This window comes from Lytechinus pictus, chromosome 3 (assembly GCF_037042905.1).
Source record: "Lytechinus pictus isolate F3 Inbred chromosome 3, Lp3.0, whole genome shotgun sequence".
Lineage (NCBI taxonomy): Eukaryota > Metazoa > Echinodermata > Echinoidea > Temnopleuroida > Toxopneustidae > Lytechinus > Lytechinus pictus.
Window position 1 is genome coordinate 11,682,618 of NC_087247.1, and position 12,784 is coordinate 11,695,401.

The 12,784-nt window shown below is 35.9% G+C and overlaps 1 protein-coding gene across 1 annotated transcript in view; it reads left to right on the forward strand.

Moving 5' to 3' along the window:
• The window catches only part of LOC129257833 (guanine nucleotide-binding protein G(i) subunit alpha), a 28,237-nt gene extending 15,717 nt beyond the window's left edge, over positions 1-12,520 (forward strand). The window contains exons 4-6 of the mRNA XM_054896244.2: positions 1,714-1,871; positions 5,739-5,867; positions 10,330-12,520. Coding sequence (XP_054752219.1) covers positions 1,714-1,871; positions 5,739-5,867; positions 10,330-10,477 — 435 coding nt within the window. The 3' untranslated portion in view covers positions 10,478-12,520. The remainder of the gene's footprint in view (positions 1-1,713; positions 1,872-5,738; positions 5,868-10,329) is intronic.
• Positions 12,521-12,784: the final 264 nt, after the last annotated feature.

Sequence of the window (12,784 nt, forward strand, 5' to 3'; positions counted from 1 at the left end):
TAATCTGTCTCCACTACACTTTAGGCGGTTTCAAACCACCTCGATCACAAGAATCCCCGTTAAATTACGAGAACATTTTTAGGCTAAAAAATACCCATTAATTATTCCTGTATTCACACCGCCCCGAAACATACCCTTCTGGATAAATTCCTGAAGTTAGGAGCATGCGCAGTATGGTCTAATAAGCAGGCAAGGCGCGAGATTCAAAACCACTAGCCCAGCAGCCACCCACGGTGCCCGCGCCCAACGACACGCTGGGCTAAAAGTTCCCGTAAATTGCTTTCACATTGCCAAAATACCTGCGACCTTGGAAAAATCCCTGCGAAAGTTCTTGTAATTTCGCCAAGTACCTACTATTTAGCGGGTATTTTCTTTCGGGGAAATTACGCGTAGTTTGCTTTCACATTACCAAAAAACCTGGTATTTTCTGATCGGGGTAAATTTCCCGATCAGAGAATACCTGGAACTGACGAACTTCGAAGCGGTCTGAAACCACCTTTTGTTAGCTGAAAGTAATATACATGTATGAAAGAATACTGTTGGCTAAATGTTTTAGTGCCTAAAAATCCTAATCTGAAGGGGCAATCCACCTGTCCTGCCCGATCAATAATCTTTGGGAATGAACTGGTTTTGAAATTTCAGATTAGACAGAATTACTTCCTCATCTTCTTTTGTTCTTAACTGGAAGTATTAAGAAAGACAAGTTGATGTGCATTCATAAAGGATAATGCTTTGTGGATCAAGGTCTAAGTTTGCTCAGAGATTGATAAGAATCATGAAGGGGTGAACTACATGTACAAAATGGTATTACAAATCATGCAAAGAAGGCGTATACAAATTCAAGTCATTGCAGTTTTTATGTTGCCTTCATTTTGGGGGCTTAGGACAACATCCCCCTCTGCCCTTGTACAGTGTATACATTTTCCCTTTTCATAGCTTTGCATATGCCTTTATACTTGTACCCTTATTTTTTCCATTTGAATTTATTTTTAAGATTTACAGGCATAATATGCATGCACAGTTGCACACTATTTACCAATACTGAATGGGTGTTTTCTCATAAGATTAGTATCATTGTGTTTACCTTTTTCCTGTCTGTTCGAACAACAAATAAAATGAACAGTACATATTTACTAGGGCCTACTGAATAAAATGGCATTCCTGAATTATTCCAAAATTGTTATCCCCTGTTGGCCTCAAATATCAAACAATGAGTTTTTTCAATGAAATAAAGTGTTTACTTCATTTTCAATAGATTTTTATGATATTTTATTGGGATGTTTTTGCACAACAGCGTGTGTACAGCAATATATTTGACTGGCCCCACCACCCCCCCCCCCGGGCCGGTGTCACGCCGGCTTCAAATCACATCCAGAGGTGGCCTGGGGTCAGTCTGGGCTGGCATCAGTCCTACAATGTAGTTTTAATAAATGGGGATGTTACACATGTCGAGCTGCCTCCGGGGCCAGCCTTGGTCCGCATTCAACGTACTTGTTTGTGTAATACGTCCCATTCCCAAAAGTTATATTTTGAAAGAGTCGTTATAATATTCCATAATGCCCTCTTACTTCTCTCAAGTGATAATTTTGTTGTTACTCTTTATACATGTATCAAAGTGTCTTTAACATGTTTTAATCTTGAAAATGATTGTGAGTTTTCATAATGTCTATTTATTCATTTTTTTTCCTAATGTCTTTTTTAATTTAATATTAGGATGATGCAAGACAATTATTTGCCTTGGCTGGGCAGGCAGAAGAAGGTGAACTTAGCACTGAATTAGCAGCGGTAATGAAGCGGTTATGGGCAGACTCAGGAGTCCAAGCATGCTTTAGCCGGTCCAGGGAGTACCAACTCAACGATTCCGCATCATAGTAAGTAGTGTGTGTGAACACTTTATAATTTTATCATGTGGTATTGTTGTTCAATGCGCAGGATATTGTATACTTTATGTACATGTATAGTGGTGTGTTCACATAATTGCATAACTCCACGTCCAAGGCCAGGTGGCTGAGTTTTAGTTCGGTAGAGCTTAAATGCACATGTACTAAAACTTTTTTCTGTAGTTATATATATGAAAAATTTCCCTGTATGTGTACATCTTCATGTACAGGTACATTTATCATTGACAAATGTGCCATAAAAAAAAAATGTATTCAGCATCTCTGCCTACCTCTTTTTGGAGGTCATCTCCCCTTTTTTCTGTGTGTGTGTGACCCCCTCCCTCAAATCTTATGTATACATATATGTACATATGATATCATATATAACTCGATACTGTTCCCTTGTACATGAAAATGGAAATTATAATCTGTATTTAATACAGAATGTGTAGCCAGTGTAGGGAACAAATATTGCGATCCACCAATCTTCAATATATCATCCAGTCATGAATGGTATTACATGTACATGTACATGATCTCATTGCTAAAGACTGGTAATTATGATTTATTATTTGAGAGTGGTCGTTGAATAGATACATGTATGTAGTACACCTGTACAATGAAATGCCAAATGTTGGTTATCACTTGGGTGCATTTCCCTAATTTCCCTGTTTATTAACCTGTATTCTATTATCAATCAAGTCTCATTCTTCAGTGTGAAAACAACATGTCAACAAAGAGCTTTGGTATTTCAAATGTTGTACATGTGTCTATTTGAATCAAAAGTCTGCACTAGGATTATAGGAAGAAATAGAAAAGAAATAGTTTTTAATGCTGTACATGTTGACTGTATTGCATTCAGAATTTCAGATTAAAAAAAGTATTTTCTTCTGTGTGCACTATCCAAGATAAATGATCAACAATATCACTTTATGTTGAGGCAAACAGGAAGTTTTTAGTTTAGAGATTGAGAAATCAGTGATGTTTTGATTAAAATTGTTAATCAGTGAAATTATCACTTCCTCTTTGTTGCTGCATCATCAAGACTCAGAATTTGTTGCTATAAAAGCAACTTTTTTTTTCTAATCTCAACTTCAACACTCTTTAATTTCAGTGCAATTATTGACCCCTCCTCCTCCCATATGGATTTCAGTTTAACTTGTTCAAGAGCTGGGAAACTGTACAAATCATGCATAATAATATCTTACCAGGGTCATGTTGTGTACTTGTAGGAAGAAAGGACATGTAGTTTTGACCAAATTTTACCAAACTTACCGCCCTTTTTATACACGGTAAAAAAAAAATCGTAATTTGAATGACGATTCCAGTGAAAAATAAGCTAATGACGAATTTTTAGCATGTGTATAACCAAACTAGAACTGGAGCGTTGTGGCCCAGTGGATTAGTTTCCGGACTTTGAAACAGAGGGTCGTGGGTTCAAATCCCAGCCATTGCGTAGTTTCCTTCAGCAAGAAATTTATCCACATTGTGCTGCACTCAACCCAGGTGAGGTGAATGGGTACCTGGCAGGAATTTATTCCTTGAAACGCCCCAGCGCTGTAAAAAGCTGCGGGGCTAAAGCCAGGGTAATAATATCCAAGTCCTTTGGAAGCGCATAGAGACGTTATTTATAATGTGTTATGCGCTATACAAGAACTGTCTATTATTATTATTATTATGATTAGAATCACAAACTCCTGCAATCATCATTACAACGATGATTCAATATTCATGTGTGATAAGGCCCAAATTAATGTACACTAAAGTGCAGAAAATTTGAAAGATGAAAATAATAATTGCGAGAAGATTACAGTAAGCCACTAAGCCTATACATGATAGATAAAGATGATGACTACATTGTACCAACAATTTCTTCTCTATCCAGTGCTCTGTATATTTCATTAAAGAACAAATTTGGGTTCGATATAAAATGCATCTATAACAATAAAAAATTTGTCTATTAACATAATGGATCGAAAGTTTGTTATTTTTTCCACATGCCACAGATAACGTTTTTTTCTCCTTTTCAAATGTGATGTGGTTGTGTCTATATGACCCTTTTTAAGTGATGAAAAAATGATTCACAAGTTCATGTGTTATTAAAATAAATTTATGACTGCCTGTATCCTGCTATTCAATTTGATTGCATGCTCACAAGTGACAGGCTATTGATTGTAGTAGATAGCCAAGTGTTGTATGAATTACAGCCACTAGGATGAGAGATAATAGACATGATTATTATACATTGTACATAGTACATGTAGCTTTCATGACATTTGGTCGTACATGTACCTGTACTATAAAAGGAAGGCAGTGCCCCTGAAACTGAAAGTAACTTACCGAGTCGACTTGCCGGAACTCTGTGTATTTAAACTTGTATTAACCCAGTCTCCAAACCCACAGAAAACAGACACAAAGTTATTTGAATTCTAGATTAAAGTTGACTTTTTTTTTGGGGGGGGGATCTTCAGGTATTGAAATGTCAACAAGTATCTTATTTGGACTTTGGGGAATACTTTAATTTATAATTGAATTATGACTTTATGATGAATGATGACTTTGTTCATTAAAAGTTGACTGTTTTGTCTGAAAATGTTGAATACATGTAGGCCTACTTTGGTTTTCTGTACTGTGTACATGTGCCTATATACATTGTAGCCACCCCCACAAAAAAAGGGAAGAACTTGAAAAATATAATTGAGAGGAAATCACCCAACCAAGATCATGGCCTAGCAGTCAGTTTCATATTTACACACCTCTTTACAGTAGTTGCTTGAGGTTTAACTCTGGAGTTTAATAACTCTTGACTTTAATAGTTTCTCTGGATTTCCATCAATCCAAGTGAGGGGGGTATACCGGGCGGGCCGGGATTCCTTGTCTTGTTTGAGCTCTGCTATACAGTAGAGCACATATGTTCACATTGGGCTCCATCATGCATTTTGAAGAGCATGCAATTAAAAAAGTATTTTAGCATTTCTTGAATATGGACCTTATCGAAAACCCGAGTGCCTTTCTGCCTTCTGTGAAATATTTAAACTTGCTTTTGCAAATACATGTACATGTAGTGCACGTCATGTTTATAAAAACAAGAACACAAGAATAATTTTTAAGCCAATTTCAGTTAAATTGGCTGTAATTCCGAAATGACATCTCAGTGCACATTGATGCTCTAAAGTTAGTGTACCCCACCAGAAAATGAACATATTCAAAGTGTTCAACTTCTGCCATGTTTTAGATATGTACAGTCTACATTCAACACTCAGCATGAAGGAGTGCATTTTGTGGTGGAGTTCACTAACTTTTGAGCACAACTCTACATGTAGGCCACTATTTGCAAAGCTTTATTCCAAATTATGCAAATTAGTCTGAACTCTGGTAGAGTTAATTTCTACTTATTGATCAAAACGACATGTAGCAGGCTTGTATTTGGAAATAGGGCTGATAGGAACACAGACTTATATTTCTGTCTTAGTGTGCGCCATCAGTGTGATGTCTGATGGGCTTGACCAGTTTTGACCCTACAGATTGCTTTTCCATATTGCTATGATATGGCTAGGCTTTATGGCACCTAAATAGTCATCTTTCTATATTAAAACATGTCTGCATTGTGTAGGGCCTACGTGTACATATATGAGCAATGGTGAATGCATAGGAGTGGGGGGGGGGGGGGGAAAGCCTCAGTCAATTCTTAGAATAAAACAAAACAAACCCATCACACTCCTCTTACTGTCAGAAACAAAATACATGTAAATGTTAAAATCAAATCAAATTCAAGCTTGATACTCTGAATTTCTACAACTAATTATTCATGTTGATTCATCATTTCATGTGCTTTTGTCAATATTTCTTTCTCATCAGTTACCTGAATGCCTTGGATCGGTTGTCAGCGCCTGGTTACATCCCTACACAACAAGATGTTCTTAGAACAAGAGTCAAGACCACTGGTATCGTCGAAACGCATTTCACCTTCAAGGAACTTCACTTCAAGTGAGTACAATCCATCATTTACATGTAATTTTGGTGAAAAAAATTAGTAGAAACTTTAGTCCATTTCTGCAAAGCAATTCATATTAAAAATCAAATTATCCCCAAGTGTAATTTACTGACTGTTGTGGACTAGTCTGCTGGGCAAACCCTTCACTCGAGTTAAGGGTCTGAATGTGCAGCCTACATGTACTCATGCCTTGTGTACTGAAGGCTCTCAGTTTTGTATGTGCTAGTCTTTGCGTGGAGGCACACTTATTGATCAAATTTCCAATCAGGGTCTGTGCCTGCAGACTAGTTGTGGACCATTGATGCACCCATCCTGTCTCTTATAATAAAGAATCACTTTGTAACATTCCTTCTTTCCTGCTTGTCTTCTCCAATACAGGCATCACAGACTATTTCATTATTTTGAAGGACATATATGTACATGTAGGAGTATGAGAATTGAGAAGAAACAATATTTTTGGAGGTCTACTATAGCCACACCAGAAAGTGAAATGTTCAATATCTTTTTATGCATACATGTCTTTACTAAAAATCTGTTATATTTATTGAACAGTTTCACAAAACCCCAAAATATTAAGATTTCCCCACCTACAAATATCAATATTGTATTTACTGAAATTTAACTTTGCGTTTTAGCTGTTTGTGGCATATTCCAAAGTTGCACTTGATAATTGTGTCTCTGATTTTCATTGTGAAATATAAAGGACTTGCTAGGCTACTAGCAACCCATGAAATATTTACACAAGTATACAAGTGCACAGCTGTTTCTCATATTTGCACTTTCTCATTCAAGCTGGCTATATATCTACATGTAGTATTAAAACATTAATTGTACATACATACCTGTACATACAAGTAATCTAAATATTAACTATGGATTACAAGAGCTGTATGCTACCAAGACTAAACCAAATAGTAGAGTGGCCTTGCTCTATAAAACATATAGAAATTTAAAGCCCGTAACATCATCATGTTGATATATGATACATAGATACTTGTAGGAGCTTTCATGTGATGCATTTTCAAGTCGTTTTCAATGTGCAGGAAAGCCCGTGCCAGACTGCCAGGCAAAATGCATTCTACAATAAACCATTATAAGGGTAAATGTCATGCATTACCTTGCCACGGCAATGTTTAGAGGTTATATCAGAAACAAGTGTCAGCCAACCTGAGCACCTGTAGTCTCCTTTTATAGCCTTTAACTAAACTGTCATCATTTGTTGCTAAATTTCATCCTTTAAATTTTTTCAATAATTCAAATAATGATCATGAATTCAGTAATTTTTCCATTTGTTTGTTAATGTATACATATATATGTTTTTAATCAAAGGATTATTTTATTTTCATGCGTGACAGGCCAGTGATTGTATCATGCAAAACTTCATTTAGACCATGGTACTCTTGAGTAAAATGAAGAGAGTATGATTAAAGACTATATTTAATAAAGCAAAGCAAGAAGTTGCTGGTGGGCAAATGAAGTGATCAGCCTCCCGCTCTAAATTAACCGCTCTCCTTCGCGCTCTTGTTGATTATTATTTATAAGAGGAAGGAGCCATCATTTCTTCTTCTAATCAAGGAAATTTCTTATAAGCTTTCATCTTTTAAATAGTGTAAAGCTAAGACCTAATGATTACTAATATAATTTAATAAATATCAGTTTCATAAATGTCAACCATTAAAGACAGGCATACATGTAAACGTACATTTACATGAATATTACTGCACATGTATACTGATAAATAAAAACAGGTTGATTATTATTAAGCAAAATAAAACAATGTACACTATACAAGTAGAATTAAACTGCCTTTTAACTCTTCCAAGTTTCCAATTTTTGTGAAAGTTCAACAATACATTACTATTATTGAGCCTTGTACTGTACATGCTCATTTTATAAAGTGCTAAAAGAACAAAAGTGTAATATCCAGTCGAGCTTCAAAGATCGATCCCCACAAAAATCATCATTTATTAAATTTTCAATTACACGTCTGAGACCAGCCTACTTATTGAATCCCATTCCTGGAGCGAGGCCCGGATCTTATCACTAGATGCGTGGATGCAGCTATAAATATTCCCATGGAGCAGCCAATCCGTCTAATGTAGGAGGGGGAAGACATCACGCGCTAGTCTAGGCTTTAATAGCACGCTTTTGTACCGTGTGCCAAGGCAATTAATTTTCTGTCTCGCACTGGCATTGATAGCTAAAATAATGACCATGCTCAAAATCACTCTGCAATTTATACTGGAATGAATGTATGTTTCATTCTGCATGGTAACTGTTTCCTTAGTGCATTAGGAAGGTTATAGTTTGTGATATTACCCTGTTTTCAAGACTCGGGGCAATAGTGCAGTGAGCCTTGTGTAGTGTCATAACCACCGTGTGGGAATGAGCTATTTATCATGTCGCAGATGTCATCTAACACATGGAGTGTGAATCCCTCCCTGCGAGAAATGAGTTAATGGGAGAAATTTAAAGAAAGGGAGCATTCGAATGGTACAAAACAATGAATCATGATTTACATGTCGTAGTATCATTTATTGCTGTTCACAGAAATTGGAGAATCGTCAAGAGGAAATGTATTTTGTGAACTATATGTTTTCTCCATTCACCCCAATATATGTCGTTTCATAGAAGAGTCGTAGGGCTTCATCGGTTATGGTGACGCTTATGACGTGTGTAGAATTCATTTTCAGCCTAAGATTGAGAAAAGCTATAAAAATATTTTGGTTGCACGTAAAATGAGATAAATCTCAAAATGAGTTCAAACAGAAAACTAACCAAAAAAAAAAAAATTACCACAAAGTGCTTGTAGATGTATGTATAAATAAAAATGTAAGCCAAATCCTCTGGAAGAAATAGTGTAATTGCTGAGAAATGAGCAAAACAAGCACAGAATTCCATGAAATGTCAGGTATTTTTCTAAGCAATAGTAATACACTGTTCCACATACATGTATGCCTTTCTGTGTTTAATAGTGATCATTAGAATTATCAGTTTTCAGCTAAGATTTCATGATTTCACAAAGATAAGTTTCCATTGATTTTCCACATGTAGATCAATTATGATATTGTGACCATTATCCTTTATTCAAAATTTAAGACTTTGTCCTCAAATAAATTGTTTGCTACAACTACTTTCTTTTACCTTTGAAATTGAACATAAGATGCTGAAACTTTTCGTAAAATTTGATTGGCATTGTTTTCATCTCACATCCTGAACATGCTCTGTAAAGTACCTGTAACCATCATGGAGGGGTGCATGTTAGTCACCTCTCATCTTGGTGACATTTGCCGTCACCCAGTCTGTTAATTTATTATATTTTCACCAGAAAACAAGCCAAATATTCAACATTTCCATTATGATGCATCATCTGGTTGGGGAATTTCTATTTGTGATTGTTGGTGTTGACACTCTTGCATGTTTAAATACATTTCGAGGCATAATGGCAATGTTTTTTATCACATTTTTGTCTCGCCTGCATAGCAGAGCGAGACTATAGGCGCCGCTTTTCCGACGGCGGCATCGTCAACATTGAAATCTTAACCAAGGTTAAGTTTTTGAAATGTCATCATAACTTAGAAAGTATATGGACCTAGTTCATGAAACTTGGACATAAGGGTAATGAAGTATTACTGAACATCCTGCCTAGGTTTCAGGTCACATTACCAAGGTCAAAGTTCATTTAAGGTCAATGAACTTACAATGTAGGCCATGTTGGGGAATCAATATCGAAATCTTAATAACCAAGGTTAAGTTTTTGAAATATTGTCATAACTTCAAAAGTTTTTGGATCTAGTTCATGAAACTGTGGCATAAGAGCAATTGAGTGTCCTTGAACATCTTGTGCTAGATTTAGGTCACATGATCAAGGTCAAAGGTCACTTAGGGTCAACAAACTATGGCCATGTTGGGGTTATTTGAGGAATTGTCATAACTTTAAAAGTCTATGGATTTAGTTCATGAAGCTTGGACATAAGAGCAGCAATGTATCCCTGAATACCCTGTGTGTGTTTCAGGAACATGGCGAAGATCAAAGGTCATTTAAAGGTCAATGAACTCTGGCCGTGTTGGGAGTATGTGTTGAATTGGCATCATAACTTAGGAGGTTTATGGTACTTGCTCATGAAACATTGACATAAGGGTAATCAAGTATTAATGATTGTTTTGCATATGTCTTAGGTCACATGATCATGGTCAAAGGTCATTTTGGGATATTTTATTATCATATTAGTGTTTTCTTCTGTGAATAATTATTCATTAGCTGTTTTTCAAAGGAAGCACTGCTGCTATATCGAATTGCGTAATGGAGGCGAGACTGCCAGAGGTGTTCCACTTGTTAGATCTAATAAACGATCATGTCAAAAAGAAGGGTTGTTGTGGCTGAATTATCTTTGATCGATGCAAAATTTTTGATGTACATGTAATAAGCTAACAAATCATTAATTCATCTTGCAGAATGTTCGATGTTGGAGGTCAGAGGTCGGAGAGAAAGAAATGGATACACTGTTTTGAGGGTGTGACTGCAATCATCTTCTGTGTGGCCCTCAGTGCCTACGACCTGGTTCTGGCAGAGGATGAGGAAATGGTAAAGATCGTTCAATAATGTTTTTTTCCTTTCGTATTGTGTATTTTGTATATGAGGTACATGAATTATGACAGAAATGTTATGGTATTTGTACCCATGTGTCAATGTTATGTATTGTCATTGTTACTATGCATGTTTTGGTTTTTTTTCGAAAGGGTAACATCACCTGCTACCCTCTACTATACATGTACATCAACGCCATTGCCATCGTGTACTGAAGGTCCTTCAAGAAACTCTTGCTGATTTGTTGGTGTCAACTCCACAACCTCCTGGTAGCTCATAGTCACACCCGTAATAAAAACATTGTGACCTTCAGATCGTGATACTTTAATCATTGAAGGCAGTGTTAACACAGACCGTATACATAGATGTAGTTCTGCAACATCGCTGCTTTACACTATTAAAGCTGTTCTTACTTTTTAGAATGGTGGAGCTACTTTAGACATGAAATTGGATATGGGATGTGCAAATTTCTATTGACAAACAATTTCAGTTGCTCCTATTTGAATTTCAATTTTGTTCAAATAAAAAATGGCAAATGTTTAATTCATGTTTTAATTTTCATCTAAAAATATCCCAACAATAGCATTATTGTAGACAGCCTCATAAAAAAGTCTACGTCAGGAATTATTTACTAATCTTTCTCCCTTTTCACTTTTGAAATCCCTGTAATCTGCTTTAGATAAAGGGAAATTCTTAATCCTATTTTCCTTTGATGTTATTGAAGCTGGTGAACTAATCTCTTTTCCTCTTGCGAATATCCTAAAAGGAGTGTATTCTGTTTCCTGCATTGGGGAAAAAAAGTAAAATCAAATCTTACAAGGGTTCAGTATCCTACATGTATATGCATGCCTGTGGCTGAAGCTGCGTGAATATTGTATGCATGTTATACTGATTTAAAGGGAAACTAAAGTTTTGGAAAAAGGTGAAATGTCTCATAATGACCTTTCAAATGTTATTCTTGTTATTTGTGGTAGGAAGTGAACAGAGTAGGAATTAATTTCTATTTCTTAGGGGCTATCTTTTTCTCGACATTGGGGCGATTGCAGAATTTTGGGGGCCATTTCTTTCATCAAAAGGGCTACTTTTTAGGGGCAACAAGCAATTATGCAGTAAATGCAAATATCATTCTGCCATAGTTGGAATATTGATTTTCTTAAAATAATCTTGAATATTTTCATTGTGACAAATCTTGGGGCGACTCTTAAAAGAATCGTCGCCCCAAAGCATGCACTTTAGGGGGAATTTTAGGGGCTATTTGGGTTGTCATGGGGGTGAAATCGCCCCTCGCCCTCTCGTATTTCCTATGCTGGAAGAGAATTATAAAAAAGGAGATTGCTCCTTGAATACGCTTCTTCAATGACCTAAACCTTCAGGTTGACCAGTGAAGCTTTGGCCCACGTATTGTATTAATATTTGAATGAGGCAAAAAAACATAAAGGGACAAGGGATAATTTACCCCTAAAACATTCACAATATTTGTAATGAATTCCAAAAGAGCCCCTGTAAACTACTACTTGGTTCTATTAAAATATGCATTCCGAAAAATGGGATAATCTGCCCCCTCCCCTCTTCAACATTTTCTAATCACTTCAAGACAGTTTTCGTACAAAACTCAATATCTTGACCAGTACTACATGTAGAACTTATTAATAAAAGACATTCTTTTTTTTCCTGGCATGGAATCAATTCATTTTATATTCAGTGTATACACCATATTAGTTAGATAAAAAAATATGTGTAGCTGGATAATCAGTAAAAAAAAAGTATATTAACAATACAACAATGCACACATGAATGTTCATTTGTTCCATTGTGTACTGTAAATTACTATTATGCAGAAATTCTCATTGGAAGATCTATATAAAGTGACACAATAAGCAAGCTTGCAATAAGGAATATATCAAAAGATGTTACAATACAGTCCACCTTTCCCTTCATTGAGGATTCACAATTCTTGAGTTGTGGTTAAATTTGTTGTAGTTACATGTAGATATTTTAAGGCTTCATGGTTTTAAAATATAAAGTGACTGATATAATGTGACTGATTATTTTGGTACCAAAATTTAAAATAATAAATAAGTGAGTTACATCCTTTTGTTTTTTCAACCCTCGGATATCCTCTTGACCATTCATGTGCATTGAGCTGATTTACAATTACCAGTCTATTAATATCAGAGCAAAATGGTGGTAAAGCTCCTCGAGTTGCCCCTTCCTCCTTCCCTTTTTACTCCCCATTAATTATAACAGATAACAACATGGTATATTCACATCTGTGTGAATAGTGACATTTGCAAAATCAACGCACATTGTGCAATGCATGTT